Source organism: Zalophus californianus, chromosome 6 (assembly GCF_009762305.2).
Source record: "Zalophus californianus isolate mZalCal1 chromosome 6, mZalCal1.pri.v2, whole genome shotgun sequence".
In the NCBI taxonomy this organism is placed as follows: domain Eukaryota; kingdom Metazoa; phylum Chordata; class Mammalia; order Carnivora; family Otariidae; genus Zalophus; species Zalophus californianus.
The window spans coordinates 47,617,558-47,635,866 of record NC_045600.1 but is presented as its reverse complement, the minus strand read 5'-3'; the positions used below and the strand labels follow the sequence as shown (position 1 = coordinate 47,635,866).

The window sequence follows — 18,309 nt, the reverse complement described above, 5'->3', positions numbered from 1 at the left end:
AAATACAAGCACATTTCTTCATCTGAACCAAGAATTACTGCTCTAATTTAAGACACACTGAGGCGGAAGCACAGACCGAGATCCAGGATCCTGAATCCTTTTGTTTCTTGGAACCAAGTTAGCTTAGATCCGCAAACATCCACAGAGGGCTGCCTGTGTGTCTGGAGCTGCTAGTAGCACGGGATCCATGGTGATGTGTTGTGTGACTCAAGGAGAACAATTCATCAAAACATGTTTTCAGTGATCATTTTTTAATGCCTTGGGGATCTATTTATTTATTTTGCAAAAATTTCATCTGCTGTCGCTGCTACTTAAGATAGATGGGCCTGGGAGAGTCAGTCTTCACTCGCCACTGGTTTTCTTTGAACTAGAAACATGGAAAATGTGCTCAGGAAAGCAGCTGGGCGAAGCCAGTGGGCTACTTACCTCTTCCTTGCTCCCCATTCACCCCAAGTCTTTACATTTCTGGGTACTGTTAAGGAAACCCCCAGGAGCAGGCTGATAAACTGATTCATTCTTTCTGCAGTACTGGTCATTGCCTACCTTTTGCGTACTAGTTTAGGCCTGGGCACAAAGCTCAGCTCTTGTGGAGCTCACAATTAATTTTCAATTATAATTCAAAAGAGAATATGAAGCCCTTCCCCTCTTCCCCAAAGCTTCCAATAAGCACTGCTTCCTTCTCCCTCAAGAAACAAATACACTTTGCTTTCAGGGCTCAGTCCTGTGCTAGACAGGGTGCACTAGATGCCATGTGGTTCTTCTCAGTGGGAAGCCAGGACGAATAGTGGGAAAACCCCCAGAGAACAATTAAGGGTCAAACCGAGGCCCGATTGTAATGAGTGGGAGAGGTGAAGAGAGAGGAAAGTCACCGTGGAAGATCTGTATAGAGAGGCTTTAACAAAGAAGGAACACTTGAGTGAATATGAAGGAAAGGGAGGATTTGGTGGGGAGGAAAGAAGGGAGGAGAACATAGGTGTAATTTAGGTGCTCGGTGATCAATACATGTTGGCCAAATGAATGGGCACCTAGGATGGATGTGTCGCGTGTCTTAGTATTTGGAATAGCTGTCTTGCCATATGGGGTTAGAGCTGGGCTTCCCGAAGTTGGTGCCTCTGAGCATGAACATGAATGATTGGCCCTGTAGCCACTCAGATTCCAAGGTAAGAATGATCCAGTTAGTTCTGTGGCCCCTGGGGGATGCTGTGCAGTTAGAGCCACGGCTGATCAAAGGGCAGGCGAAAGAACACCAAGACATCAAGGTGGCTGTTTGATGTGGCTGGCCATTGGCAGGGACTGGGCTGAAATTGCATCCTCCACTCGAATAAGGTCTATTAGCCACTGGTGACTTTTGATCCTCTACTGATCTACAGGAAGTCAAATTGACAACCCCTAGTTAAAAGAAGCTGCTGTGCATTATTGATGCTCCGGGGGATATGGTCACTCTCTTCTCCTCCCGCAGTGCTTCTCACAGAAGTGCCTTGAGCTATTTGAGAGAAGGGTCCTATATGAATTATTCTTTAAAAACAGAAACATATTTCCCTCTACCGCCTCTGCTTCCCAAGCACCCTGCCACCTTCAAAAGATAACTTAGTGGGAGACTAACAGGCGGGGTAGCGTGAGTTCAGAGTCAGGAGAAAGAAAGCCTGAGCCAGCCAACTGGAAGGAAGCCTAAGAATTCAGATTGTGTTCAGTTCTGCCCATTTGGGCTTGATCTGGGGCTCAAAGTGGCTTCTCTGGGTTTTGATTTCTTATCTCTAAAATCGGAGCAACAATGTCCTTTCCTTCCTACCACCTTCATGGAGGATATTTTAAACTATTATGAAAAAAATCATTTTCATTTTTTCCTTGCTAATTTTGTGTGTAGGCAGTTGCCTATGTTTGATACACTTGGAGAGCTACCCATTACCCTTAGCCCACATCTCTTTTCCATTCCCTGCAGAATTCATCGGAGATTCATTATCTTCTCTCTTCATGCCTCTTCCAAACATATAAGCACTCTCATTTTTTAGTTATTAACACTTGAGGGAGAATTTTTCTTCGAGGTCTCTCTTTGATGACTTTTAGAGTCAGAAGGCTCCTGAGAATACAGGAGCAGGAAGGAAGAAGAACATGGGAGGAAGAAGGGACCCTAAGAAGGGCCAAGGGTGCAGAAGGGGAGAAGGGGGATCCGGAAACAACTTTCTCTAAGGGCTGAATCTTGCCAGAAGCCAGTCTTATTCCTGGGGTTCATTTTTGCCTGCATCGATGGCAAGTTGCACTCACCAGGATCGTGACAGCTCACTGGAGCTCTTCATAGAACTCCGGGGTCAGACAGACCTGGGTACACGTGACTCAGTCATTCATTGACTCTGTGGCATGGGGCAGGTTACTTAAACTTTCAGTCTCCTCATTTGCGAAGTACAGGTGATAACAGCTATCTTCGAAAATGCTCTGGTCTAGCAGAGAAATCAGGGCAGGGGGAGACTGTTCATCCAACATGCTTTCCAGTCCCCCAGACTCATGATCTCATTATACTGAGCAGTCTTCACATGGACAGCTCAAAACAGGGGAAGGGATTTATTTAATGGACGAGGTGGACAAAAACCAGAAGCAGGAAGCGGTGACAATGACTTCCTGTGTCCCCCGTTTCTCCAAGGTAGGAGACATTCAACTCTCATAAGAGATGTGTCTAGAGACAGAAGTGGCATTAGTGACCCCTCATGGACAAGTCGTAACTTGTCTGCCGATGGCTCCTGGTTCAGGTGGTTTGTGTCACAGCGAACAAATAGTAGAATAAACAAGATGTGCCTGGCCGCTGTGTCCCTGACCAGGCTCCAGCCCTGATGTAGCAACAACCTCCAGGTACTCCCCTCGCTCCCCACCCTGCTCCTCACAGTCCCTCTTACCAGGGATGTCACATCAGAAGTGGGGATTTTTCTTTCATTGGCTCATTTCTTCCTAACACCCAGCCAGAAGAGTGGGGATCTGATGGTTTTCCATTCACTGCTTTAGACTAATAATAGTTAATACATACAGCACTAAAGTGTGATGTGATAAAAAAAAAAAAAAACATGACAAGTGTTAAATAGTCTGAATCCTGTTTCCTGATGACTTTGGGGTCCAGCCTTGGTCTTCTGTGGGGATGCACTTGAGGAAACAGGCTTGACTCCTGTGCGTTCATGTCCCCCCACTCCTGTTCTGTCATACCAGGGCTTTCTCAGCAGCTAGTTGGGGGCCTGATTTATTGCTTTCCTCTCCTGTTCTCCCTTAGTACCCAGTCCTGATCTGTGCTAATGGCATACAATTCTGGAAAGCATTTTGCTTAAATGCCAAGTTACCTGTAATTCCCGGTGTTGGTCTCTGAAATTTTATTTGGATGCTAAGAGAAAAAACACACGACAAAACTTGGAGTGATTTTGAATGCCTTGCTTGTTTCATTATATCTTGCAGATCTTTTCCACATTCCTGTTCAACACTCGGAAGAAAAATTGCCTCTCTGTACAACAGCTTTACTAGTAAACCATTAAAAGAACACATTTTTCCTCCTCTGATGAATATGCTAATATTTTTTAATTTTTGTAAGTATGTATCTATCATGACTTTGCCGATATATATTTTCCCAAAGAAAGAACTCACTGCCCTTAAAGTTGCCCATGTGACAATGAAAAAGGCATGTCGGCTATAAAAATTGTGGCTAGACTTCAGTGGTCTGAAACCCATTTAACAGAGGCTTTGGGGTCTAGCGCGAATCCCTAAAGACTCTTGGGGGGATGGAGAGAAAAACCTGGCCTTGTGGGTGGGGTTTCAGTTCAGGAGCTCAGTCTTTGAATTAGCTGTTAATAGGGATACTTTATTGCTTGGTGTATTCTCTACTTTTTTGCTTTTTCTTTTTACCTATATCCCTTGAAAGAGAGAGAAAACGGGGAGCTGGGGTTGGGGAGAGGCTGATGTGAGGAATCTGTTCTCCCACGTTTTTTCTACTGAGTGCTGTTAGTCAGTGTAACACACAGTCCTAGCCACACAGGTAATGGTCTCACCGGCTTGTCCCCAGGGGTTTGTTGATTCTGGCCACTTCATGGTTTATGGCTAATTACTAGGTTTTATTTAGTGGAAAAAGTAATGCTTGACATAGGTAGCAGAATACTCATTACTTTCTTCTAGACCTCCTTACCTTTGTAGGGGAATGGTCTCCTTTGTTTTTAGCTTGAGACAAGGATAAGGACTGAACAAAACCCTATGATGACCTGTCACACTGGTGCTATTTTTAAAATCTAGCTTTAGGGGTTTTTGTTTTGGCAACTTTCCTGTGGGCTGGTCCTCGTTTATAAAATAAAATACTTTGCTGGTAATTTAGTGTGGTAGCTTGCTACTTAGAAATCATGTTAACGATGAGACTAATTACTTTTTTTTGATTGTGATTAAAAGACATGGAATTTGACTCTGGGCGTTGATAATGAATTCTACTTTCTAGTCAAAGCACCATTTCTTGTGGATTTAAAGAAACCGGAGTTAAAGATTCCTCACACGGTGAACTTGTATATCAGAGTTGAACCTGGGGTGATTCTGGGAATCTGGTGAGTGCACTGATGGACACTGGTACTCTTCTGCCGTGTTGCACACGAGCCTTCCTGCACTGTTGCAGAACGGCTAGCCTCCTGGCACCCCAAGTCACACTCTCGCGGGATATGCTCTGTCTGCAACCCTTGTAGGTCTCTGCTCCCTCCTTTCGCCTAACTAACTGCATACTTGTCTTTACAGTCTCAGTTGCCAATGGTAGTGCGGTAATTTTCAGAGAAGTCCTTTCTCAGCTCCCATTTTAGGCACAGGTGGCAATCTGTGCTTGTCCTTTATGGCATTTCCCCCATTGTAGTTAAATAAATGTTTGTGCGATTATTTGGTTAATGTTTGTCTTCTTTACAAGACTATAACTTTTGTAGGTGACTTTGTTGGTAGGCATTCTTTAAAAAAATTTTTTTAAGACTTTATCCATTTATTTGAGAGAGAGAGTGAGAGAGAGAGAGAGAGAACACGAGACGGGGGAGGGGCAGAAGGAGAAGCAGATCACTGAGCAGGGAGCCCGATGTGGAACTCGATCCCAGGACCCAGAGATCATGACCTGAGCCAGAGGCAGATGCTTAACTGACTGAGCCACCCAGGCGCCCCTTTATTCTTTCCTTTCCTTTCCTTTCCTTTCCTTTCCTTTCCTTTCCTTTCCTTTCCTTCCTTCCTTCCTTCCTTCCTTCCTTCCTTCCTTCCTTCCTTCCTTCTCTTTCTTTCTTTCTTTTTCTTTCTTTCTTTTTCTTTCTTTTCTTCCTTCCTTCCTTCCCTTTCCTTTCTTTTTCTTTCTTTCTTTCTTTCTTTTTCTTTCTTTCTTTCTTTCTTTCTTTCTTTCTTTCTTTCTTTCTTTCTTTCTTTCTTTCTTTCTTTCACTTCCTTCCTTCTTTCTTTTCTCTCGTTCTTTCTTTTTTTCTTTTCTTTCTTTCGTTAGTGGGTTTTCACTGCTTAGCACAGTGCTTGGCACAGCACAGAAAAGACACTCAATTGTCAAAATTGTGAGCTATTGTCTTTTTTGCTATGCTACTGTCAACATTTTTTTCTGTTTGGTTCTACTTCTTGTTCTTGGCTGCCAATTTCCCAGTGTCCTGTTTTATATTTCCTCCCTGACTTTAAACATGTGATCATAGAATGTTTAGGAACCAGTATGAATTCACATAACTTCTTCCTAATCTGCACAGTACAATTCAGCTAACGGTGTTGGAATTTGAAAATCTTTTTGTCCGTTGCTCTTGCCCTGGCTTATGTAGCTGGCAGGGGTGCCAGTCCTCTCAGTCCAGAGGCCCTGGGGTTTGATGTCAGACTTTCTGCCCCTAAAGGGTTGAGAAGCCTGAAGATTTATTATATCGTGGCCAGTTCTCCAGGTCTCCTTGTGACATGTCATATGGAAGTGTTTGTATCTTCAGGGCTCACTCACTGGTTTAACAGGTGGAGGGACTGGAGCTCGGGCAGGTGTTTAACTCCACAAGGTCACTGGTTTCTTGAGTAGAATAGCTTAGTTTCATATTTAAGTTCTTTTCTCCCACCTAAACTGCTCTCTCTTTAAATTCTTTCAGTTTGTTTCTTCAGCTAAACCAATAGCAGGTGGCAAATACCTATTGCCTTTTACTTGTTTCCATCCAGTGGACTGCATTTCAATGGACTGCACCTAAGAATTGCAGTCCTGGAAGATTAGTGGATATAGGAGTCAGAAGGACTAGAACAGTCAGTGGTTAAAAGGGGTTGTTTCTGTGCATGGGGGAGGGGAGTAGAGAAGTAGTGCTTGTCACTGTAAGATGTTTGTGGTATTATATTTTAATTTTTACCATGTGCATATATCACTCAGATAGAAATTTAGACAGACAGATAGATATACACACACACATACATATAAATATGTAATGGATATTTATACATTATACAAATATCTGTCTTTGACCTGAGGAGGGTTTCATACTTTGGCAAGGAAAGTGAATTCTCTCTGTATGTTTGTTAAAACGTTTCCTTGCCCTTCAGGCACACGGTTCCCAGCTGCCGGGGGGAAGATGCTAAGGGGAAGGACCGTGGCTGGTATGAAGCAGCCCTTCATGACGGCAACCCAATTATTGTTTATCTTCACGGCAGCGCAGAACACAGGTCAGTGCCTTCGCTTGGATTTTTTTTTGTTGTTGTTTAAAAAGAGAGGGAGCCTTTCAGCCTGGGGTGGGGGGCAGGGGAAGGAAAGGCAGAGCTTTCCAGAGTTTTCGACTCTGTAAGTGTGCCTCCACATATATATTTTTTTCCTTTGTTGAAATTTGAGGGTGTTCTGGCAACAGGCTTCTCTTAAAAAAAAATCTATATATTCTGTATGTAGACTCATGTCAATCTTTCACTGAAAGGGAGACTAACTTCCAAAATTTGGTTGTTGATTTCCAAGAAGGCAGTGGTTCCTTTACTCCCAAAGAGTGCCTGAAATGCTGAACTGAGCCCATGGATGACGGGAAAGGGGACAGGCCTGAGATATGGGGAGAAGGAAGAGCAATTTCCTTATCCGTGGTCCTCTCACAGAAGTACGTGGGGATTCCTTGATTTAGCATGAATCCTATTAATCAAATGTATGGACTCCCTATGAGAGATCATCTGGAATTCTGACCGTCCGTACTGGGGACCATCTGAGTGATTCTGGTCTAGAAGCCTGATGCCTCAGTCCACTCTCTGTTGTTCCAACCTTGCTTTGCCACCAAGAATGCCTCCCTGAAGTCCTGAGCCCCTTTGATGTGCTGCCAGGGCTTCCCAGTGGGCCTGTCATTCTGGTGGGTGATGATCATCAGCTGAGACTGCAGCGCTTCGGGCTGGGGGAGGGGTGATGTGCCTCAGGGACCCACAGACCCAGCTCTGTGTCTGGAGGGATGTTGCAAACTAAGTGATGAGCTCTGGAATCTGCCCCTTGGCTCCCTTGCCTATGTCTCTTTTTCTCATTGTCTTTTTCTGTGTTGATGGCTTTCTCAAGGCTTGCCTTTGCACTAGGGCCTTTCTGAAGGTGTCCATTTTAGAGTGACAATGATGAAGATTTCCCATGAAATTCAACCTTTTTCTTTTTCTTTTGTAATTATTTTTTTAAAGATTTTTATTTATTTATCTGAGAGAGAGAGCATGAGAGAGGGGAAGGTCCGAGGGAGAAGCAGACTCCCCGAGGAGCAGGGAGCCCGATGCGGGACTCGATCCCGGGACTCCAGGATCATGACCTGAGCTGAAGGCAGTCGCCTAACCAACGGAGCCACCCAGGCGCCCCCAAATTCAACCTTTTTCAACATTGTTGAACATTGTTCTGATTGTGCAAACTTGGGCATGGTGTTACAGTGTATGTATTTAAAGGATCATCCGGCCCACCCATTCGTGTCTGTCCCCCTGTGCGGATCTGCTGTGGTCCCAGATTGACTGGCTCTGCGGTCAGCCACAGCTTCCTCCTGTCCACTGCAAAACTCTCAGCCGGCTAGCAGCAGTACTGAGCCGAAAGGAGGCCAAGTGGGAGGTTATAGGAGCCTTGCTGAGAACAGTGCTTCCAGACTTGGCACCCAGAGAAACCCCAGAGGGTCCATGAACCTCCTCCCAAAATTGTACTAAAAATGTCAAGTGTGGATACATTTTTCTGGGAAGTGGGTCCATAGCTTTAATCATACGTTCGAAGGGCTTCATGACCCACTAAAGTTTAAGACACTTGGCTCTAAGACAAAATTCAAACGGTTTTCAAAAGAATCCTCTGCCTTTTCAATCATCCTTGTCTCTCCTTTATTAGCGTGGTTAATAGAGAGTAGATGATATCGTTATTTTGGGAAAAAGCCTTTCTTGTACCTCCAGCGCTGTGAGTCTCCCTCACTTCATCTTGTATTTAATGGCAGAGTGAACAGGGCACAGGCAGGTCTTGGTTTAGTGAACATGACTGTATCATCCTTTGTTCTGAAAAACCACTTTCTGGAGCTGATTTTCCTTCAGCTTCTAAAAGTATTCTCAGAAATTAGTTTTGCTGTGTAGCAGTGAGAGGAGGTGGATTATCAGTAATTCATCACATGCCTCTGTTGAGAAGCACTAACCATCTGGGCATCCAGTGCTCATGCAGAGGAGTGCAACAGCAGTGGGGAGCCATCCATCACTCCCCCTGACACAGCCAAGTGGGCTATGACACCAAAAACCATTTCCCTTTCTCCCAGTTATTTATTTCTCTAACCTGAAAAACAAAGGCATGAGATCAGATGCTGGAAGCATGATAGTGATTTTTATTGAATTTGTCATTGTAATTCCTAATTCTTGCTCTTTGTTTTAACCTCTTCCACAGGGCAGCTCCTCACAGACTTGAGCTAGTAAAGGTATGTCTGAAGGGGCCTCAAGGTACCAGTTTTATGTCTCTGTTTTTTCTCTTCTGGGCTACAGCCCTAGATCTTCCTCAGCCCTCAGCAAGGTTATCTACTGAGAGCTCCCAAGGGTGGGTTTGGAGTCTGGGACTCAAAGTCCCACACGTGGATTTCTCTTCCTGCAGTGACCACAGGGCTTTAAAACAGAAGCGAACATCTCTGACTCCCCAAACACTTTCATAAATACATTGCCTTCATCACCAGGTGGAGTTCAAGACCCTCTTTATCTGCTTTTCCTGAGGGCTGGGGGGGAAGGGTTGTGAGGGTATATTAAATGTGAAAGTTACTCCCGTGAGAAACAGCCTCTTTTTTTTGTGATAGAGGATAAATACACAGAACGTCTGCTGTTAGAGTCCTTCAGGCTCTGGCTTCAGCCCCATGGAAGGTTTTGCGCGTGGGATGGCAGCCACACTCTTCTTGCTAGCCTGCTACACGACTGCAGTTTGTTGGGGCGGCCCCCGCGTGGGCAGGGAGATGCAGCCGTGGCTGACTCACAGTTGGTAGGGCTGTCTGTTTATCTTCTCCCACACCCCAGTTGGGTAATCTCTCCCTCAGGTGACCAGGCTGCTTGTCCAATTTTTGACCGAGGACCTGCTGTCGCCTCCCACAGACCAGCTCCCACCTCAGAGCCCTTCCCTGGTGTAACAGCCTGAGTGGGGACCCGCGTCCTGCCAGGCCCAGGAGGGCCAGCCCCTCCTTCGTCCTCCCTCCCTTGTTCAGACAGGAAGCCCCTCTCCAGTCTGCTCCTCCCTTTCCTCACGGTCTTCTCGGAGCCAGCTCTGGTGGGTGGTGGGCTAGATGCTGTTCTGCCTGGGATGATAATGTCTATTAATTTTTAGGTTTGCTTTCTACCCTGCACCTCACTGTCTGCACTTCCTACGTGGGATGGTGGTGAGGCTGACGTCCATGAGACCATGGGTTGTTTTTTTTTTTTCTTTTTTTCCTCTCCCACCCTCGGCAAAGCTGAATTATAGCCCCTGTGTGCACAGAAAGGAAAAGAATCATAGGTGTAGGTGTGAAAAGGAGCCAGGTCATCCCTGTGGTAGTTGGCATGGTAAGGGAAGGTATGATAAGACTTCTTCCTCCAGGCAGATTCTGGATACCCCGTGCCATAGTCATCATCTCCCAGCCTGACCAGACTTCCTCAGGCCTTTGTTCTCTTCTTTGGAAGGGTGATTTCCCTGAAAAACCAAGTCTTTGCTATTATGTTGTCCTTTCCCCCCCTTCTTCTTTCCTTTCTTCCTCCACATCCTCTCTGTTTCTCGTTCATTCCATTTATTCATCACTTCAGTCATCCAATACGGCTGTTTTCATTTTGTAATCCCACCTCGTCGTCTTTATGTAAAATTTTTATGTGATTATATCTATATGTAATTTTATGTTGTTGCTCTTTTACTTAATGCTATATTATGTACTTACTATGTTGTAAATATTCTTCCATGGTTTTCTGTAGTTACCATAGTAACAGATTTAAAAGGTGATCCTTCTCCATTATATTTGTAGACAATTGTTTATTTAACTATTCCACTGTTACTAGATACAAGTCCCCCCCCGCCCCCCCCGCCAAAATCATCTCAATAATGTTGCTAGAGAAAACCTGAAGCATCGAGTTTATTCTTTTTTTGGACTTTTTCCCTAGAGATAAATTCTAACTTAGGAGTCAGATCTGTTCTCAAGTTGTTTCACCAAGTGGTCCTTCCGTCCACAGCACCACAATGACGCACAGACGTTCCCACCTCCCGGGGCGCTTAACTGCTCTGTGTCCTGGATCTCTGTTTTGGAGGCAGTGTCATTTAAATAGATATTAAAAAGTTTCCTTTAGTTCCTCAGTATTAGTTGAATTTGTATTGAAAGATTTCTGGTGAGACTCAGCTCCCCACGTCTGTGCTGTGGCAGGGGGAGCGCAGTGTTTGGACAGCAGACCGAGGGGTGAGTCTTGGTTCTCCCTCTAGCTGTCTGGGTGACCACGAACGAGTTACTTAAACCCTCAGGACTCAATTTCTTTATCTATAAGACGGGGATAATACCTACCTTTAGGGACTATTGTGAGGATTAAATAAAGTTTTAAAGTTATCTGCGCAGTACATTTTTGTCCCCATTTTCTCTCTTCGTCTGTCATTGTAATTCACTTCGTTTGAAATGATGCTGTCATATTCCTTCCTTATTTATCCACATGGGGCATGGCAGTGGTTTCATATAATCGAGTGATCTCTTTTTGATTGATATTAACTCTATCTGTTCACATTTAATATAAATATCTTCCCATTATTTGACTGCCTCTACTACAACTCTGTGTAGACCTTCTGTTCTCAAGGGAATTCTTAAAACGGACATTTACTTTGCACCGAGGTACTTCAGTACTTTCATCTCATGTCATCTTCCAACAGTCCTGAAGGTGCTACTGTTGTTTTTCACTTTTCAGAATCCTGTTTACATAGTCAGACGTTGGGTGGCTCAAGGTCACACAGCCAGGGGCAGAGCAAGGGTGTGGCCAGGCTCTCTGACCTGCTCTGCCGCCTGCCTCCCTTCTTTCCCCTTGAGCCTGACCTTCTCATGTTTGAGGTCAAACAGCAGATTTCATCTATTCCCTGCCTAGGAAGCCATCACAATGAAAATTATGCAAGTGTTGAGGCGGTTACACCACCGTTTCGGTTTATACCTTCTAATTAAGATGATAACCTCTCTTTTGTCATCTAGATGCTGAGCGATGGTGGCTTTCATGTCCTGTCTGTGGACTACAGAGGTATGTTAAGAGCAGTATATAAAGACTTCTCAGGAAGCAGGAGGGCTTTTGATGGCCCTCATTTTGGAGGTAGTGATACTGTGCCCACCTTTCCTTACCACCAGGGTACGGGGACTCTACAGGTGAGCCCACAGAGGAGGGGCTGACCGCAGATGCTGTTTGTGTCTATGAGTGGACCAAGGCGAGAAGTGGTACCACGCCTGTGTGTCTCTGGGGCCACTCTCTGGGTACAGGGTAAGTGGGGTCTGAAGATGGCTTCTTGGGGGTGGGGAGTCCTTGGGGCTTTAGTGTCATCAGAGGCAGCCATGAGCAGAGGAGGGAACACTGAGCTAGGAGGCGGAGCTCTGGTTTCCCTCACATCCCATACGTGGTTAGAGCCAGTGCCATCTTGGCGAGCCTGTTGTAATGCAAGGGAGGGTGAGGGTGTAGCTCTGTGGTTATCTAGGACACTGAAGCCCATTCCAATACTCCTTGAGAGTATTAAAGGGATTTTGGCCCGTGGAACCCCTTGAAATCCTATGCAAAGTTGTACATCTGGTCCTACCAGAGGGCCCCAGCGCTTTCATCAGGTGCTCATATCAGATGTTGCATTTTGTACTGTTTACCTGTTAAGTCCCTGCTTTACATATGTACTAATTTTCATTGCTTTGCAGAGTTGCAACAAATGCTGCAAAAGCACTAGAAGAGAAAGGTAATGTAAAATGCCTCCATGTGGCATGTCTTGGCTCGCAGTGGTGAAGGAAAGAGAGCCTGCGGAACATTGTGCACACTCTGAACACAGAGATACCTAAGCCCCCCCGACCTCAGACAGCCTCTGATCGTGTAATAAACTTTCTTTTTTCTATTTAATATAAAACAACAGTTGCCTTTCAAGGCCATGAAATTAAAAATAAATACTCAGCAAGAGTTAAAATTCCCCTTGAAAAAGCCCTTCTCCTGAAGTAAATGTTCCCGTGGAGTAATTTGGATTATGGCAGAGGAAAACATCCTTTATGAAGTAACAAGCAGGACTTGCTTTCAGCTGCCCGTCTTCCATGACATTTATGTCCGTGTTTCCCAAAGTGTTCTGAGCATTACCTGTCTCAGGTTCCCTGGCGCTTGTTATAAACACAGGTTTCCTGGATCCTAGCTGTTTTGATGAATTAGCATCTCTGTGAATAGGACAAGGTGATAGTGATGTACATGAAAAGCTTGTCATCTCTTGAGTTGTATCTTAAGCTTGTCGATACTGGTCAGGGTGAGTTATGTGAACATGTTAAAGCAAGTCACATGCTATCCACAGTCTTAATTAATTATGGAAATAAAGCTGACATTATTTCCTGCTCCTCTAGCTCTCACAGCTCCCTGGGCACACTTCCTGCATAGTGTTGACGGTGCTGTATTATTTAACCTAAATTCCCACATAAATGAATACTTCACTTCTTGGATAATGCAGTGACCTTAGGACACTTAAATTCCATTTACATCTCTGACTTTGAACTCTTGCTATTATGTATTTTAATTTTCTCTATATTATATACTCCATAAAACATTATTGCTCTTATATTATAAAGTCAATATCTAGATTTACCCTTTTCTTTGCTTTTTATTACTTCTTGCATTTCTGTGCTTCCATTTGGGATATTTGTTCTGCCTATCTGTGGTGAAGAATTCCCTCAGTTTTGGCCTGAAAATATCTTTATCTTTGTTTTTGAAGGATATTTTCATTGGGCATAGAATTCTTGGTTGGCAGTTATTTTATTTCAACACTTTGAAGACGTTCATTTTGTTCTGGCTTTCACTGTTCCATTGGGAAGTCAGCTTCCAGTCTTCCTGTTGCTCCTTTGAAAATAATTACTTTTTCTTCTGGCTGTTTTTGAGATTTTCTTTTTGTCTTTGTTTGTCAGCATTTTTACTGTGATTTTCCTAGGTGTGGGTTTCTTAGTAGTTATCCTGCTTGGGGTTCATAGTACCATAATAACTCTAGCTTGATATTCATCCATCTTGGAAAATTGGTCATTTATCTTCAAATATTGTGCCTACCCCATTTTTCATCTTCTCTCCCCCTGGGACTATAATTATATGTATTTTTTTTAGGTCTTTTCCCATGTCCTGTATGTCTCCAATGTTCTTTCCTGGGTTTTCCAGACATTTTTCTCCTTGTGCTTTAGTTTAAATATTTTCTTTTGACATATTACACAGTTCACTACGTAATATCAAATTTTATTAAATATTAAAATTTTAACAAGTATTTTACTATAGTACAATTGGTTATTTACAAATTATTTTAAAGTCCATATAGAATAATGCCAATATCTAGATCCTTGTTGATCTATTTCCATTATTTGGTTTTTTTGTTTGTTTTTTGTATTTTTGGCCTATTTTAGTTTAGTTTTGTATGTCTAGTTATTTTTGATTAAATGCTAGATATTGTTTATGGAAATTGTAGAGATAATTTGAGGGTTAGGGATAATATTATCTTCTTCCAGACAAAAGTTACTTTTCTCCTGAAAAGAAGTTAAAATAGGGGGGAGATCACCTTAATCCAATCAGAAATTGAGCTGATTTGAAGCTGGGCTTTAGTATTTATGAGGGCTGGTCCGGTTTTAGTTCACCATTACTCCCAGGGTGTAGTCTTTTGAAGTCACAAAAAGCCTGAGAAATTTATTAGAGTTCTCCTTCTTGTCAGATTCTGACCTCTAATTTTTGCCCTTTTGGTCCTGTGGGACTGCTGAAAGTTCTGTCTAGTTCTAAGCCTCTAAGAGCAGCCACCACTGTTGCTTTCAGGTTTTCAGCTGTTTTGAGGGGAAAAGCATCTCAAACTCTTGTGGATTTTTTTCTTTTGGTATTGGCTCTCAAAATCTCGTGGATTTAGTAGCCCTCAGATGCCTTCAAACATATACATATACATACAGTAGTCCTCCCTTATCCATGAGGGATATGTTCCAAGACCTATAGTGGATGCCTGAAACCACGGATAATACCAAGCCCTATATATACTGTGTTTTTCCCATGTGTATATACCTATGATAAAGTCTAATTTATCAATTAGGCACAGTAAGAGATTAATAATAACATGCTAAAATAGGACAATTATAACAACATACTATAATAAAAGTTATGTGACGGGGGTGTCTCTTAAAACATCATATTGTACTGTACTCACCGTTCTTCTTGTGATGATGTGTGATGATAAAATGTCTCCATGATGAGATGAAGTGAGGTGAATGATGTGGGCATTGAGATGTAGTGTTAGGCTACTACTGACCTGACAATATGACAGAAGCAGGATTATGTGCTTCTGGACTGCTCTTGACTGCACGTAACTGAAACTGCAGATAAAGGGGGACTACTGTGTACATATACAAATACATATCCCCATCTGACACGCATTTTCTAATTGTTCTTAGAGGAAGTGTTGGCCAAACAACCTAGTCAGCTTCTGATCCATTCCTAACCATGGGCTGCAGAACACTGTCCCTTCCTATAGTACTTTGCCTTCTTAAATTATCCAAGTCATGAAAACCTGGCTGTGTCCTAGAAGGTAGTGATTTTCAACAATCATGTGCATAGAAATCTCTTGGGGTGGGGATGCCCATTAAAAATGCACTCCCCCCACCCCGAGACTCTGACTGATTCAAGTCTAGTGCAGAGTCCAGGAATTTGCATTATTAACAAGCTTCGCAAATAACTTTGGTTCAGGTAGTTCATGTACAGGACCTTGAGGACTCCTTATTTAGGAAAGGTAGTATTTAAATATGATAGCAGAGTTATTTCTTTTTTATTGTTTTCAAGGATTCCCAGTTGATGCTATTATCCTGGAGGCTCCATTTACCAACATATGGGTTGCAAGTATTAATTATCCCTTGTTAAAGGTGAGTCTCTGAATCATCTTTATAAGATGTGAAAATGTAGGCTATTTCCACAGACTTATGCTTATTAACCGTTTTCCTTTTCTTAACCAGAATTATATGTTTCTGAGTTATTCTAACCTGAGACAGGTCATGAGCCAGTTGCTATTGAAGGGAGGACACGATGGCTTTTGGATTTTGCAGTTCTTTTATTTCTTCTAATAGGTTGAGATAGTGGCTTATTAAGAGCCAAAACTTTTTTTCCACCTCTTCCTTTAACTGTACCTTTTATCATGTACTTTTTTAAATAGACTTGATTTACTTTAGTTTATTATTTTTCCCTTTTAAAGTGAAAACATGCCTCTCATACATCATTTTTAACCCTATGATTGTCAGCCATATATTTATCATTATTTTATGATAAAAAAAAAAGGCTTTAGAGAATTCAAGGAAGCTGCCAAAGGGTTTTACACAGTATCCCAAGTAGAGACGACAATCTTTCCAAGATAAAGTTTAAAGAGTTGGGCAGCAAGATCTAGTTTTTTATCTGTTGTGCAGATTATCCTAACTTTATCCCATGCCTAATGCTCAACTGCTTATAGACATAACCTCCATATAAATGTTAGCCAATGAGCCAGAGAAAGAGATAGGATTCTCAGAGGGGATACACGACCCAAAATTTTAAATTGTTGATTAATGTTAGAAGGTATTTTAAGGGTACTTTAATACAACTGCCTACTTTTGGAATCTTTTTTTTTTTATAATAAATCATCACAAAACTTTCTGAATTTGCTTAACTATTTCAGGAGAAGGTAGCTCATCACTTCCCAGGACAGCTAATTCACAGAACCACATAATCTAGAATAATGCCTGTACTATAAACTCCACCTCAATACAGAAATCCCCTGAACAATAGAAAATACTGAGTGCTGAGTAATTTGAGATAATGAAACACTTTCAATTGGTTTTAGACAATTAAATCATTTTAAGATAGCCACTAATTGAGCATCTATTATATTACTCTAAGTAATTACTAATAAATTCACTAACTTGTAGGAATAAATCAGGTACAATCCATGTACTTTGGTTTCTATTTTGAAATTCTAATTTTGAAATTTAACATAATAGGAAAATATATGATTTAACAAATAATTATGAACTGCACATCCATTTAACTAGCATTTAAGTCCAGAAATTAGCATCACTAGCCCCCTAGAAGTCTCCTGCATGTCACTTCCCAATTCAATAAGCCTCACCTTAGATGTAATCCTTAGACTGAGTTTTATGATAATCATATCCATGCTTTCCTTTATAGTGTTACCATCTATGTGTGCATCTCTAAGCAATATAATTTTGTTTTTGAACTTTATATAATTAGTAGAATTATATAGGATATGTTGTGTTTTTCAACGAACATATATTTGTGGGATTTTACACAAGAGGTATAGTTGTAGTTTGATCATTTTCATTGCTATATAGTATTTCATTGTATAAATATACAATATACAATATACATTGTATATAATATACAATATATTGACCTATTGTTTATGGACATTTGAGTTGCTGTCTGTTTGGGGTAATTAATAACACTGCTGTTATGAATGTTCTTGAACATGTATCCTGCAAACGTACATATTTCACTGGAGTATACCCTAGGAATGAAATTGCTGGATAGTAAGATATGCATATGTTTAGCTTTAGTGCCAAACAGTTTTCCAAAGTGACTTAACCATTTTACTCTCCCACCTGTTGTGTCTGAGAGTTCCAATTGCTTCACATTCTTACCCTCATATGGATATCTCATTGTGGTTTTAATTTGTATTTCCCTTATGACTAATGAAGCTGGGCATTTTTTTCATGTTTATTAGTCATTTAGATATCTCTTGTGAGATACTTGTTCTTCCTTTTGTCTTTTTTTATTTGTAGTTTTTCATAGGATGAATCATTAGAAAATTATTTGTATTGCAAGTATATTCTCTCATTTTGCCTTTTTACTCCCTTAATGATATCTTATGATGAAGAGATAGTCCTAGATTTAATGTGGGCCAGTTTATCAATTACTTTTTTCATGGTTAGTATTTTTAAGAAAAGTGTCCTGTTTAATAAAACTCTGGGTACCAAAGATTATGAAGATACCCTTCTATGCTATCTTATAGAAATTGTTTTATCTTTTACATTTAGAGCTATAATCTACAGGTATGGATTTTTGTATGTAGGAGGTAGAAGTCCATATGGATATCCAGTGTTGGTCTAGTACCATTTACTAAACAAACCTTCCCTACCAATTCTGCAGTGCTAGTGTTTGAATATATCAGGGCTTAATGTATATGGGTCTGTTAGTAGATTCCCATTTCTTTCCCTTATCTATCTGTCCATTCTCATATGAATACTGCATCTCCTAATTACTAATTACTATAGCTTTTTTTTTTTTAAGAGAGATTGAGGGTGAATGGAGGGAGGGGGAGAGGGAGAGAGAGAGAGAGAGAGAGAGAGAGAGAGAGAGAGAGAATCCCAAGTAGGCTCCACACTCAGTGTGCAGCCCAAAGTGGGGTTCTATCTCACTACCCAGAGATCACAACCTGAGCTGAAATCAAGAGGTGCTCAACCGACTGAGCCACCCAGGCGCCCTTAATTACTGTAGCTTTATAATATGTTTATATATATGTCTGTGTAAGTTCTTCAGCTTTGTTCTTCTTACTCAAGATTTGTCTTGACTATTCTTGATCTTTTGTATTTTGATGTATATTTTGGTATATACTCATCAATTTCTACAAAAAACTTCCCAGGATTTTGATTGGAATTGCCTTAGGTCTATATATAATTTGGGGAAATT

General features: G+C 41.8%; 2 protein-coding genes across 13 annotated transcripts in view; one reads left to right on the top strand and one right to left on the bottom strand.

The window, feature by feature from the left end:
• Nucleotides 1-18,309, bottom strand: part of PYGL (glycogen phosphorylase L) — a 97,953-nt gene that overhangs the window by 30,406 nt on the left and 49,238 nt on the right. Inside the window, exons 21-22 of one of the 7 annotated variants that reach the window (XM_035728237.1) lie at nucleotides 3,318-3,358; nucleotides 1,350-1,483 (exon numbers count right to left, since the gene is read on the bottom strand). The exons of 2 other annotated variants lie outside the window; for them this stretch is intronic. In XM_035728237.1, the coding sequence (XP_035584130.1) occupies nucleotides 1,365-1,483; nucleotides 3,318-3,358 (160 nt within the window). In that variant the 3' untranslated portion in view covers nucleotides 1,350-1,364. Of the gene's footprint in view, nucleotides 1-327; nucleotides 368-1,349; nucleotides 1,484-3,317; nucleotides 3,359-9,915; nucleotides 10,082-12,490; nucleotides 12,795-18,309 lie in introns of those variants that run through there. 4 more of the 7 variants (XM_035728238.1, XM_027572365.2, XM_027572363.2 and 1 more) reach the window with 4 other exon arrangements.
• Nucleotides 1-18,309, top strand: part of ABHD12B (abhydrolase domain containing 12B) — a 51,753-nt gene that overhangs the window by 2,974 nt on the left and 30,470 nt on the right. For all 6 annotated transcript variants that reach the window (XM_027572379.2, XM_027572375.2, XM_027572378.2 and 3 more), the window contains 8 exons: nucleotides 3,430-3,557; nucleotides 4,451-4,553; nucleotides 6,529-6,648; nucleotides 8,825-8,855; nucleotides 11,598-11,643; nucleotides 11,748-11,877; nucleotides 12,297-12,334; nucleotides 15,418-15,497. In XM_027572379.2, the coding sequence (XP_027428180.1) occupies nucleotides 3,530-3,557; nucleotides 4,451-4,553; nucleotides 6,529-6,648; nucleotides 8,825-8,855; nucleotides 11,598-11,643; nucleotides 11,748-11,877; nucleotides 12,297-12,334; nucleotides 15,418-15,497 (576 nt within the window). In that variant the 5' untranslated portion in view covers nucleotides 3,430-3,529. The remainder of the gene's footprint in view (nucleotides 1-3,429; nucleotides 3,558-4,450; nucleotides 4,554-6,528; nucleotides 6,649-8,824; nucleotides 8,856-11,597; nucleotides 11,644-11,747; nucleotides 11,878-12,296; nucleotides 12,335-15,417; nucleotides 15,498-18,309) is intronic.